The 14208-nt window shown below is 41.5% G+C and overlaps 1 protein-coding gene across 2 annotated transcripts in view; it reads right to left on the reverse strand.

Annotated features, from left to right (window-relative positions):
- Positions 1–14208, reverse strand: part of dscamb (Down syndrome cell adhesion molecule b) — a 113465-nt gene that overhangs the window by 10971 nt on the left and 88286 nt on the right. For both annotated transcript variants that reach the window (XM_018662102.2, XM_018662103.2), the window contains exons 12-26: positions 9708–9904; positions 9100–9196; positions 8631–8759; positions 8340–8507; positions 7484–7554; positions 6926–7169; positions 6109–6255; positions 5018–5173; positions 4676–4809; positions 4287–4440; positions 3994–4111; positions 3700–3866; positions 3031–3129; positions 1377–1565; positions 748–1038 (exon numbers count right to left, since the gene is read on the reverse strand). In XM_018662102.2, coding sequence (XP_018517618.1) covers positions 748–1038; positions 1377–1565; positions 3031–3129; positions 3700–3866; positions 3994–4111; positions 4287–4440; positions 4676–4809; positions 5018–5173; positions 6109–6255; positions 6926–7169; positions 7484–7554; positions 8340–8507; positions 8631–8759; positions 9100–9196; positions 9708–9904 — 2361 coding nt within the window. The remainder of the gene's footprint in view (positions 1–747; positions 1039–1376; positions 1566–3030; positions 3130–3699; positions 3867–3993; positions 4112–4286; positions 4441–4675; positions 4810–5017; positions 5174–6108; positions 6256–6925; positions 7170–7483; positions 7555–8339; positions 8508–8630; positions 8760–9099; positions 9197–9707; positions 9905–14208) is intronic.

Consider the following 14208-nt stretch of genomic DNA (forward strand, 5'->3'; position numbering starts at 1 on the left):
AAAATTAATGAATAGTCTGGAGCGCACCACAGAGCTCTAACCACCTCCTATCCCTCTTTACAGCTTATACATTTCCTTTGTGTATGACTGACACAATCTGTAGCCTGTGGCAAATAAAGCTACACCACGGGCCGTGGAGAATCTGAAGACCGTCCCAGTTTTCTCACTCAACTGCGCCGTCAGAATACCTGTCAATTTGCTCAAACGCTGACAAAACAGTATGATTCACACAAATAATCTTAAAGCACATAATGTACTGGCAGGCAGAACTGCAGAATGGCACTTGATGCAGAAACACTGTTGTCCCAAAAAGATGCAGTAAAAGGTGCAAAATTGTGGTATAGTGATGCTATTGGGTAAATATTACTTTCAGTCTCAAGCTGCGTCGAATTTCTCCTCTGTGCCCTTAAACTTTGTCTGTAACCCTGTCTCAAAACACCTCAAGATGGATGAGATCTGATACTAAAGAACATAAAAAGAATTAGAAACAAGACCGGCCTCCAAACCCCTGTCATTTATCTTTACGCTTGCGTCCTGTTCCATCCATGTCATGCTATCTATAAACAAAATGCTGACATGTTTGGCTGCATTCTCAATTCAATGTGGAACCATGTGTTATTACATTTTGACGGGCTCTTATATAATCACTGTCAGTATCACTTTCTACTGGTATTTCTATTCTATCCTGATTCCATGATTCTCGCTATCTGTGAAACTCTGGAGGCAAACTGTCTAATCCAAACTCACTTCCGTCAGCATTGAGAGTAGCAAAGGTGATCCTCTTTTCTGCTGAGCCAGCGCTGTTGGTGACCTTCATCTGCAGTTCGTACCAGGTCGCCTCCTGCAAGTCGTACAGGATGTAGCTCTTGGTCAGCGATGTGCGCTGGGCTGTGGTCCAGGTGGCCGAGTGCACAGCTCGGTACTCCAGGATGAAAGAGGTGATTGGACAGCCGCCGTTGTTCCAGCCAACCAGGTTGAGCCTGGCCCTGGTGGAGTTGATGCTGGTGAAGAGTTCGTGTTCTTTGGCAAACTGGGGTTCTGAGGAGGAGGTAGGCAGAAAAGTAAAGGTAGAAACTCGACACAAACTTTCAAAGTCGACCAACTTTTACAGGTGAATACATTAAATTAGAGGAGTTTTGAGTTGTTTGGGATCAATGGAAATGAAATTATGCTATCAAACTGCAATGGCGATGCTTTCATTTATTCAAGATCTTGAGATATTAGAGAAAAACTGTAATATACACACAGGACCAGAACTCCAAAATGAAGCTTCTCTGAATCATCTTATCTGACGTTGTTATCACAACAGCATTTCATTTAGACTGATCCTAAGACTGAAAACTCACGATGTATTTCTCTAGTGCGACACTCCCTACCTTTCCCATGGGTCTTTGCTTCGATGATCTCACTGATGCGACCTGGCCCCACTGCATTCTGGGCTGTCAGGGTAAATTTGTACCAGGTGCCGCACTTGAGGTTCTCCAGGCGGTATGAGCGTTCACTGGGGCTGATGGGAAAACTTCCCCACTGCTCACTGTTGTCCTCTGAGTACTGCAGGATGTAACCTGGGGAGGAGATGGGTGAGATATGTCTGCTCTGTAAAAATCTCTACATGGATACACAAAAATCTGAGTGCACCTTTTCTTAGTGGATATAAGACAACAAATTGTCTGAAGACTTAGGAAAGAATAACAAGTCTATAGCCACAGTTGTGGCCCTGTGTGATTATATTCCACCAGAATACACAATTGTTGGATAGATAGACAACTTCAAGGTCCAGCAGGGGAAAGTTCATCCTCTACACACTGGCTGTTTAAGATCCCAGACACAGCTTTGTTATGCTCAGTTCTACAATCAGGAGAACTACAGCAACAACTTTTGACTCAGCTTTTATCCCACTAATGCTGTGTTTCTACTATTCCATATCAAAGTAATCACATTTACTGGTTTGTGACTTCTCAGTACCGCTCTGATCAGAATCCAAGTGGTAATTATGAGGGGAAATATATTTTTTCAGTGTATTTATTCCAATTTATTTGACTTTGAGCTGAATAGCATGAAATATAGCATGAAATCATCTGGAAAGCAAACAACCATAGATGTCTCAAATCAGCTGTGATCAAGGTAACAACATGTTATTGCAGAGTTTGGTAAATGCTTACACAAGTCTGCCTTTAATACAACTTTAACTGAACACAATTAACCCATGAGAATCCTTCATAATCTTTTACAGCTGCCAACAGCACTACAGTCATTAATTTTAGTTTAGTAAGAAACATGTAGAAAGTCTTTGACCTGTTGGTGGGACGAAATGAAAAGCAAGAGATCACTAACATCATCAAGATCCATTCTCTGGGCACCACGAATGTCTGTGCTGGATTTCATGGCAGTTCATTCAGTAGTTACCCAGATATAGCTATCTGGTTAAAGTGTTGGGGTGACAGTCTGAGGACAGACTGACTGACCAACCAACACTGCCATCCCCAGAGCACGCCACAAGCCTGGTTAAAAATAGACGATTGTAAGCTGAGGTGTGTGTGTGTGTTTGTGTGTGTTTTGTTGATGGATGATGCCAAGAGCAGGGAAGCAAAACAAATATCACAGAGAAGCTGTCATGAACGGCTTTTATAGTGACTACAACTCTGAAGACAGGAGCCCCATGATTAGAAGCGATGATAAATCACCACAAATAGTCTCACTGTGATTGTGCTTTCTTTAAGATGGAGCGCTTTAATCTTCCACTTAAACAGACCTAATCTTCCCTGCTGCTTTTTAATCTACCTTTTAGGAGTGTGTTCAGCCTCACCAGCAGATAATGAGAAACAGGAACAAGAACTGGGACGTTAGAACCAGAGAGAGGGAGGAGGTGACATTGGTTATTGTAGGCAGCTGAAGGGAGGTGATTGTTTCTATATGAAGGATAATGTATGTAGCTGAAGCCTGCATGTACATCACCTGCAGCTGAGATGAAACTGTCCACTGTGCTGTTTGTGTGTGTGTGTGTGTGTGTGTGGTGTGTGTGATTCTCACCTCTGATGGAGCTCCCTCCGTTGTCTCCAGGTATCCATGACAATGTGATTGATGTGGTGGTCGTCTTGGTAACTGTGAGGCGTGGCTGGTCAGGAGGGACTGTGGATATGAGGACAAACAAAAAGTTTGTTGCATGGTTTATTATCCTGTATTAAATTGCCTCAATCTCCTGGTCATGATTCAAACCCCAATCTGTAAGAACAATATGGCACACATAGACCACATCCTTGGCTGAACTGGCATGACCTTGTATTTTTTATAAAAACGTTTGGCAGCTACGGGAAAAGAAGCAGGAATTAACTGTTGTGCTTAAGACATCTGGTAGCCAAGAAAGGTGTTAAAAGGCCTATATAACATCTGCTAATGAAATACATCAAGGCCAAATGTTATATAACCTAGAAGCTGTTCAGCCACCAACCCCAGATACTGAGTAAGTTGTGTATACGTCCAGTAATACATCACCCAGAGCACCATTGTGTTTTTTTTTCTTTTTCTTTGGACCACAACAGAGTTTTCTTGCATGGAGGCAGAAAATATATCAGGCTTTGGCAGCATAAACAGTATGTGTAAGGTAAGGTAAAGTTGGCCTCTTCAGGTGAATTTTCTTAATGAAACTGAGGTCATTGTTCTGTGTCACTGAGTAGTATCAGTACTACTGTGACTACTTGCCTTGGACCTGCAGGTTAAGTGTGATCTCATCTGACCCCCAGTTGTTGCTGGCCACGCAGCTGTAGTTCCCTGAATCCTCGGCTTTCACTGTGCGGATGATGAAGCTGCCGTTGCCATGGACACTACGACGACCATCCACCAGGACAGGAGTAGGAGTCCCATTAGTGCTGGAGAAAAAGAAGTTGAGACATTTCCACAGGTTTAAAAAAAGCCTGTGTTTTCATGCATTTCCTTTAAAGTGTGATGTCCTATCTGCACTGACCAGTAGAACACGACTCTTTGTGTGTGACTTACTTTCCCTTGAGCCACTTGATGGTCGGAGGAGGGTCTCCTACAGCCTTGCATGGTAAAACAATATCTTTCATCCAGGGGGTGGTAACTGTCCCATTGAAGGTCAGAATCCTGGCTGGAGCTAAAAACAACACAAAAACATAACTTAATGGGAGGACTGAATGGATGATGCTTTTGTCTTTGATGCCCGAGAAGGTGTATTTCAAATACAATATGACAATGTACTGTAGGAAAACAGCGTGAATATGAAAAATATGAAACAAAATTGTTAGCCTCGCTTAGCTATGATGATGTACCTTTGGCCAGAGGCTCCACTGTAATTTTCTCACTGTTGTTGCCATGACCGGCGACAGTCACAGCCACCACCCAGATACTGTACTGCCTGTTCCGAGCCAAGTTCGGGATCCTGTAGAAATATGCATCTGGAGACGCCTCAAACTCGCTCATCACCTGTAAAGTGGAGAGAGGGGAAAGATTAATGTATCACTGGGCAGCAGCTTTGTCCAGAGTTGTGAACAAGGAACTGACATTGTGTATTCATAAACATACAGCTCTTCAGGATATGTACGACTGTAGATTAACCTTGAATGGTGTGAGTGCACCATGTTTTAACATTGGAGTTATTAAGGATCACAATCCCTGAAAAACACCCACTGGAAATCTCGTGGTATACAAATGCTATTACCATCGGATGCAGGTTAGAGCAGAAGACGATGTATTTCCTGATGATGCCGTTGAGTTTGAGTGGAGGCAGCCAGGAGACAAACACCACTGAGCTGCTGGAGGCTGCAGCCTTCACTCCCGCTGGAGGACCGGGAACTAACGAAGAAGAAAACACAGCAGGGTTCAGGGGGGCCCAGATAGACATACTATAGAGTGTGTGCAGAAAGTAAGTAAGGTAAACAAGGTCATATGTTTTTATCCATTGTACATCCTTTTCCTTTAGTGTACACTTTTCATTTGGTGTCTTTCAATAACAGCTAAACTGTACTAAACAGTGATATCTGTTATCTAATGTTTCTCATACCATCCTCCTTTGTGCGCACATAGATCTGTTCACTGCGGACTCCGTCTCCAGCGTTGGTGAAGGCTAAGACCTGGATGCTGTAGTTGGTGTACTTCTCCAGACCGTCCAGCTCCAGAGACGGCTGATTGGTAGTAACATTCCTGATCTCTCCCAGTTCTGGCACAAGAGAAGAGATACCTTAATGAGCCTTAATGATCTAAAAATTATACACATTGTAGTGGCGTGGTGCAGTTTACTGTGATAATTATGTTCACTAATGCCAGCAACAATTAATTCAGTATTGTAAAGTTATGGAGCTTAGATTCTTCTCTAGACATCTGTCTGATTGCACAGTATAGACAAATGTATGTCAAGCATTCCTCTGCATAATAATGTGTTTCAATCCATTAAAACAGCCACTATGGGATTCTACTCCTTATTTTTCCTCTGATTTTTGTTCCTCTCCTCCATCCTTTTTATGCCTTGTCACTCAGAGCTGAGGCAATGGGCCTGGCTGGAGTTATTGCATTGTGAATTATTGATGGAGACCAGCCAGACTGTAGGTTGGATCACTGCTATAAAGCGAGGTATACATTCAACAGAAAAACACAGGAAACACAAATACTCCCTCTGTGCAATACAGACTTTGTGTGCCTACTGTTGATCAGCATTAGAAAAAACTGTAATTAGGCACGAAGTCAACATGTAAATCAGCTGATAAAGATAAAAAAAATAATATATGATATGCAAATGACTGTCACTTGAAAACATGACCTTCTCATCAATCTAAATTAAGATGGGTCAAATATACAATACACAGTGTGGTGACTGAGGTCAGCTGTTTATGATTTATAAAGAAATTACTGATGACATATAAAAACTCTGAAAGACATTATATGACGTAAGACAACAAAGAAACACACAACACAGCCACCTCTGCAAAACACAACAGTATTTTACAGTGTGACAACACCACAGCTTCCCCTAGTGGATGACAATAAGCAACAGCAATGAAAAACAAAGACAGCGTTAATGAGAAATCATGTGACTCAAATGGCAAATAAACTGCATTTAGAATATAAATCATTGTTTGCATGTGTGGATGTTAATACCTCCATCAGGCAGGTTGGCCCAGTAGATGACTCTGTAGCCCTGCAGGTTTCCATTCAGGGCCTCTCTGGGCAGTGGCATCCAGGACAGTGAGATGACCTCTGGAGATTTGGCCACAGCCAGGACATTTTCAGGAGGCCGAGATGGCACTAACAGACACGCAAGGGGAGAAAAGGAGGGTTTTTGAGGTCAGTGAGTACCCAAAATGTGTTAAACAAATACCTGTTCTCTCCAGATATTAAATCAAGGACCTTTGTTTAGATGTGTGAATGAAAAAATATCAGTAACACTGATTTTTTTCTTTACTAGAAAAACCTTTTTTTTTTAAAGAATTACCAGAGGAGACATCAATGAAAAATGGTGTTTAATTCTAAAACACTTAAATATTTTGTTTGCTTAACATTTCATAAATTATGACAGCTGCATTCTCAAAATCCTGAATGATTATTCTAAGGGAAAATATCCTGAAATCAGATATATTAATGTGATCAAATGTCAATTATTATTACAGTCACTACATCAAATATTAACAGTGTTCATTGAGTTTAATAGAAACATTTGGCATTCTCATCAAGCAGTTGTATTTAGTTGAAGAAATTATGAAAAAATAAACAATTAATTTCAGTATGGATAAAGAGCAGTGTTTCTAGATATGACGCTGAAGATAAAGCATTTATTTATATGATGTAGTTCAGGGGAATGTCCAGCAGATGGCAGCCTTTTCACAAAAATATGTCTGAGCATTTTTTAAAAGGACCCCTGGATATGGTAACATATACTGTATATAAGACATCAACTCAACCCACATCTCCTACTTACCATCCTCAAGAGTTTTGGTGACCACCTGCTGTGAGGATGGCCCCGTGCCTGCCCTGTTCGCAGCCTGCACCACCACACTGTACTGAGTGAACTTCTTCAGGTTGTCCAGCACGATGCTCTCCGTGGTGTCTCCTGTTGTGTCTACGCTGATGATGGTGAACTGGTGGCTCCCACCTGGGCTGTACTCTCTGTAGCCCACCTGGTAGCCGCGGATCACACCGTTCTGCAGGTGCTTCTGGGGAGGCTGGAAAAGAGGGAACATGGTTAGGAGACTGTAAACTGTACACCGACAGTCGTCCTTTCTAATGCTAAACACTGTCTTAACCATGTTTATTTGGCTGCTTTAATATCTTTTATTCAAATTACCATTAGCTTACATATCCTACAATACACATAAAACAATAAAAAACAAACAGAAAAACAAAAATAATCTGCGATATCTGATATCAAAACTGGCCTCTCTAGAAATACTAGCACTATGGAAATACTGTAATGTTTAATTCATGATGATTTAAGAGATACACACCACAGAGCAGTCTATCTATTTCAGTGCCTCACCTTCCAGGAAACCTTGATGCTCTGCGGGGATGTGGGCTCCAGAGTGACATCTTGTGGAGGGCCGTCAGGAGCTGTAAGTGAAGCACATCAGTCAGCATTACTGCATGTCTGTATTTAAACTGAAGAGACGATCTGCCATCGACAGCTACTTCATTCAATTTCACTAGATGGTGCTGTTGAGTTAAGAATCCATTTTCCTTCATGCTCTTCCTCATTCATGCACCTTAGAGTTTCTTTCTCAACTTAATTATTTCTGGGGGGAAAAAAGCTTGTAACGTCATCAACTTTAACCTTTAAAATAACATGAAAAATGATACATGTTTTATTTAATTTGAAGTTTATGACTCTATTTTAGCAGTGAATCCGGTATAATGGGCCATTTTAATGTGCTGCCATGCCCGTGGGGGGATCATTAATGAGCAATAGAAGATAAGTGAAGACTGATAGAGCTGACTAAAAGCAACAGTGAACTGATCTGATTCCCCAGATATAAAAAAGATGATGTTCTCCATTTAAAACAACCATAAAATAATTACAGGAAAGATGACTCAACAGGTTTGAGGGCCAGGAGGAAATGGACACTGTATCCAAGGAGTTTCATTCCAAAAAAGCATTTGGACAAAGTATCAATTTGCTATGGAGCAGAGTTTAAGTATTAAATTACAGCCAAATTAATACTTTTAAAGGGTGTGATGTGGAGATAGTGGAGTTTCATTTTCATTTATGTGCTAGGAAAATTCATTTCAGCTGCACCACAGTTTGACCACTTACTTCCTCCTACTCAAATGAGGTAAAACTGATTAAATCTATGTAAACCAGCACGTTGGAAGGGTTTCCACAGGCCTCAGTCACTAACCTGCTTCATCAGTAGTGATGGTGAGCTCATTGCTGGGGTTGCTGTTGCCGATGATGTTCTTGGCGACCATGCGGATGTTATAAGTGGAGGACGGGTGAAGGTCAATAATAGTGGCCTGGTTAAGCTGCGGTGACACATCTTTGGTTACCTGGGCTGATAGCCAAGAAGCTAAAGGAAACAGAGAGACAGAGAGGGTAGTGGATAGACTGTCAACAATGGATAACAACATTTCTCTTTTCTTTTTCACTCTGTAGCCACATTTCAGTATCTTTTAATCGAATTTGTGTCTACCTGATTTGTTCTTGCACTCAATATCATATCCTGTGATGGGGCTGTTGCCATCAAAACCCATGGTCCAGCGGAGAGCTATGGTTCGATCTTTAACCTCCCGGATCTCCACCTCCGGGGGGTCGGGTGGTTCTGAGGCGACATGTGAACACAGCAGAATGTGTGAGAAACAGACAGAGACAGTGGGAGAGAGGTACTGCGGAGTGGTAGTCCTGAAATAGAACTGGGTGGCAGGCAGACCAGACAGATGTATCGGTTTTGTTCTGTTCTGTGATTTCCCCAGTGAGAGATTATGGATAAGTCTGCAAAGAGCAGAAGTCACACGCTGTGTAGCAATTAAATTAATAGATGAATGAATTCTGTAATAAATGATGGAAAACTTTATGACTCCCTGAGTGAGTTTTGTCTTTTTCCAAACACATCCTCTGACAAAAGCTCCTACCAACTGAGCGTGAGGTGAGGGGGAGCCTACCTTGCACTGTCAGCTGTATGATGCCTCGGTCCTCGCCGAAGGAGTTGATAGCATGACAGGAGAAGAAACCAGAGTCCTCACGAACTGTAGGCATAATCTGCAGAGACACACACCACATGCAAAGCTTACAGGTGGGCAGAGTAGTCAGAGTATCAGGTAGGAATCTAAAATTATGTTTCATCCCAAATGATTTTTCAAAAGGGAGAATGGGCAGCGAACTCAACTTCAGTGTTTTCATCCTTTACTAAAGCAGACAGCACAGAGAGAGAAGAGCCTCCATCCTAAACCGTGCGGGACACTTAACTACTCAATTATCTCAAGGCACATATTCCTTGCAATCTTACAATACTGCATTACACATGTACTCGTCCATACTGTGTTTTAATCACCATTAAATTGAACTGGAAGGCAGCTCTTTAATATTTCATGCTCTACTTGAATATTTTGTGAATGTATTTCAGCAAGAATTTTCTCTGCCCTCCCTCCCAGGCTCTTCCTCTTCACTTTCCATCTGTCTGAATAGATAAAAATGACTGAAGGCTGGTGCGCTCCCCAAAAAATTAAAATTCAAAAGGCGTTGATGATTCACGGCGAAACTGAGCACCCACCACCAGCGTGGAGATGACTTCGTCCGCCACCTCTTTGACAGTGACCACGTATCGGCTGGTCTCGGGGTTGATGATGCGCTCTTCTTTCTCCCAGCGCACCATGATGGGCTTCTCCCCGTGAGCTATGCAGCTCATCCTCTTCTCCTCGCCCTGCGTGGCCAAAGTGGTGTTGGGGTAGGAGGTGATCATGGCTGGGACTGAATGGAGGAGACAGAAACAGGACAATGATAGCAGTTAAAACATCTCCATCTTTCATACATTTTATGCACACAAGCTATTGAAGATGTCAATGGAATAATATCGAAGCTACCTCCCTCTCCACATTGGACCACTTATAATGATTACTTTTACAGCGTCATGTGTTAATGATCTTATTCTAAAATACAAAAAATCTAATCATATTTTGAAAAACACAGCATTTATGTATCCTCTGGCTGTATTTCTTGTCTTATGCTGAGCAAGACTCCTTTTCTCTTTTTCTCTGACAATTATGACAACTATTTAAACACTCCAGGGACCATCATGAAGTCATGTTTGAGTCTACTTGTCTCCCGCAATACTTTGAGATCGAAACGGAGCGCTTCAGGTAAGCCTGTACCTGCTTTGATAACGACAGCGAATGGTAACGTGCTGCTTTCTGAGGATGAGGCGGGGGAAAGAAGAAAGCAGTGACTCCTGACTGAACTCCCATCGGTCTGAGTGTGGAGCCGGTCTGGCTCTATGCCGTAACCGCACACCAGGCTCATTAGCAACACATTTAGCCTGTGTGTGTGTGTGTGTGCATGTCGTTCAGCAGAATGAGTATCTGTTGTGAACGTCTCTCATCCACACTACTCAAAGTCTGTACTCACACTCACACTATTCTCATACTCACACTTTGTTTCATTCTGTCCTTTTCTCTCTGCTCGCATGAATCCGTCTCCTGATTATAACACTCACAGAGACTTTCAGGTGCTATTCACAGCATAATGATCTCTAAAGTGTGAAGCTCCCGAATTGGATTATACCATATTAACTTCTGCGGTTCTGAGCAGAGTGAATGAATATGCTAATCTTTATCAGTGTGGACATTACGGATGTCATCTTAATTATTATTACATTATAATGCAGGTAAAACAATGCAAATGATCTGCATGCTCCCAGTTGTGTGATGGCTTAAAAACCTGACCCAAGACAGAGACATTCAATTGCATCTATCACAGTTTCCTAGAATGGAAAGAGAAAAGAGATTTTTTTTTTATCTGACAGTCCAATAGTCAAAAATATTCAATTAACAGTGATTTTGCCATTTTTTTATCTTTGACCATAAATGACTTAAACCTGAATTAATTGATGTTTTAGGTACTTCAGGGCAGTAGAATTGAGCTAAACTTCCATATTATCATTCTATGGAGTTGATATAGCGAAGATGTTAGCAAACAGTTGCTTATTTACATCATTCATTTGGAGTCATGTTTGTGTCTGCATCTGATGAATGTGAGTCTAATATTCACTCTGGTTTTCCACCAACTCCTGAGGGAAATATCTGGCTCTTCAAGCTGCTAACTGCTCGACTGTGTTCACCAGCTAATCGCTAACTTTGTCTGTTTGCTTATTAATATTGAGCAGGAAGTGTGTTTTATGAGTTTTTTATAGCTTTTTTTTTTTTTTTTTTTTACAGGAAACAACAGCCTGCAGCTGGAAACGACAAAGTGAGAATGAGTCAAAACAGTAAAGGAAACCAAAAGAATTAACTGAAAGACACTAAAACTCCCTGCAGAGCTGAGAGGAGCAGTAGATTCAGGTGATTCTCTGTTGGATTAGGTGCAATATTTATATAAAAAATTGATTAGAGCAACTTTGAAGTGTTACAAATTTTCTATCATTTAACTAATTGATTAATCTTCAATTACATCAGAAGGATTGGTTTCTAGGACCAGATATTTATTAGTAGGTTTTCAGTATGTAGAGTAAACATGCTGTAGTGAATACTGTGTCATTGAATAGGACAGTAATGGCAGCTACATGTGGCAGATACCAGTGCAGCAATGGTTGGAGGCCCTCTCTTCCAGGAAAAGATGCAATATGTGTGTTTGAGTCACTGTGTGAATGTCTGTACACCTCTGAATAATGTGTCTGCGTGCATGTGTATGAGTGTTTTACCGTGAGTGCATATGTATGAAAGTGTGTGTATGAGAGCGGCTGTGTCTGGGGGAGCTAAGTGGGCGAGCACAGAGAGCAGAAAAGACTTGTGCTCATGACACATCTCAGCCACACTACACGATGGAGGAGAGAGAGAGAGCGTGTACCCCTGCAGCGCTAACTATGATCCCTCTCTCTCTCCCTCGCTCTCTCACTCCATCTCCCTCCTCAGGCTCCCACCAGGACAGAGATGATTTAATGATGAGAGAGACCACTTTGATTATTCATACACAGCAGACAAGTCCGCTGGCCGTGCTGTTGTCTCACACAGACACACTCGCATTCGGAATATACAGACATGCACGAATAAAGAAACACACACACACACACACAACCATTGCACATTCAGAAATACACAAACAAAGACAAATATAGAGATACTGGCCTTGCACACATGTACAGTATACAAGTGTAGACAGTGACAAGATAAAAAATCATAGGGATGCACATAAACAAACAAATGCAAACAAAAACAGAAGCAGTGGTCTAAAAAACAAGCTTTAAAAATACACACATGCTTCCCCACATACACAGTATCTGGTCAACAGTATTTGTAGATAACTTTGTAATCATTTGTTTTGGCTTCACAAAGGTGCCAGTCTGGTACAGTCTGCTCGTACTAGGAGTACCAGGAAGGTTAGGCAATCACAAGTCAATTAAAGTACTTGAAATTATAATGATTCATTTATTATACTGTACTTGTGTGAATGGCAATTGTGCCTGACAGTGTTTGAATTGCCCTGATGTGTTAAACCTCACCCCCTCTGTAGTGTGGCCAGGCTGAAAAAGGCTTCAGATTATTTTTTGTTCTTTTGGTATTTATTATTTCACTGGTACATACAGCACATAGATGTAGTTACATTCTAAGTGTCCAACCAGTTTTTAATGCTGATAGTGACTGATCCACATTTGAGATTTAAAACAAGACAGTACTGTGAGGCTGTAGTTTGGAAGTCATTTCTATGGTCTATGCTCCCCAGATTTACATGGCACATAATGGGAACAAAGGGTCCTATGTTTCCCAGTTCTATGTGCCACATATTGGGAACATTAAAAAGATGTTCCTCAGCTCTGTATTTGTTTAATGTCATGCACTGTGCGTGGGTCTCGATATGACAGATCCACACTTAAGGGACCTTATCAAATGGATTAGATTTAAGGGCTGTTGTGTTTGCAGCTGTTGTTTTCCAATTGAAAGAAAGGATGATGTTTATGAATAATTTACTTGAAACAGGTTAAATTTGACCCAAACACAATAGGAGGGTTAATGTTTGTTAACAGAATCCTGAACTGGGGAGCCTGGGAACATAAGTTAAAGGTTTTTATAAATTTCATTTATAATCATCCTATGGTTGTCAAGATATTTCACTTAAAACCCCATGATGAAAAGTCAGGGGGATCAGCTAAGTCAGAGGGATTCATCATCTGGGTACCATGAATTCCTAAAGATATTTCAGTGTTAGTGCTCCCTGTAAAACATACTATTTAATGGCAACACTGTATTTAAAATATAAGATAAGATATTTTCTTTATGCTGTTATCAGTATACTGTGTCAAGCTAATATCTGCTATGTCGCTGTATCAGCTGGTCTCTAATATGTACACTGTAACTCGAAATCAAGGGAGTTAATGATCCCACTAACCCTGCACACAACCAAATAAACACACAGACACAGACTCTTTCAACATGTTTCTGTCTTTTTCTTCACTGTACATTTCCTTCTTTGAAGCAGCCAACAAAAATTAAAAGGAGGAGCTACTTGCATGTGAGGCACATGTAGGCTTGTGTGCTTGTGTGTGTGCACCCTCAACCCCCACCCACCCCCGACATGATGGAATGTGTCAGACTTGGGACTGCCAACGTTTAAACCTCATTCCTTATTCACTCGCAGCCCGTCCCTCTCCCTTGCTCCCCACACCATCATCCCCTTTCCCACTGCCCCCGTGCAGGAAATCGCTGATTTATTTTGCATAGCAACTATGAATTTTAAGTGAGTCCTATTAAAAGAGTCTCCTCAGCCCCTTCTCTAAATGTTATTGCTCCTTAACAGGGGCTATTTTCTCCATCTAAATCGGAGGCCTTGGCAATGCAAGTTAACATCGATGAAGCTCGTGTTTGCTCTTTGAAAGAGCTCGAGAAAGGGCGCGCAATGACAGCACACAAGGCTGCTGTAGGAAATCATATGTGCACAAGAAGATTTGTCATCTATGTTTGTATGTATGAGCACATGCTTGTGTACATGTGGGTGTGAGCGCAGTATGTTCCTGTACACGAATACACATTTATGAATACATCTGTGTGCATTTAAAGAGGTTTCAA

The sequence above is a fragment of the Lates calcarifer genome, linkage group LG21 (genome assembly GCF_001640805.2).
Source record: "Lates calcarifer isolate ASB-BC8 linkage group LG21, TLL_Latcal_v3, whole genome shotgun sequence".
In the NCBI taxonomy this organism is placed as follows: domain Eukaryota; kingdom Metazoa; phylum Chordata; class Actinopteri; family Centropomidae; genus Lates; species Lates calcarifer.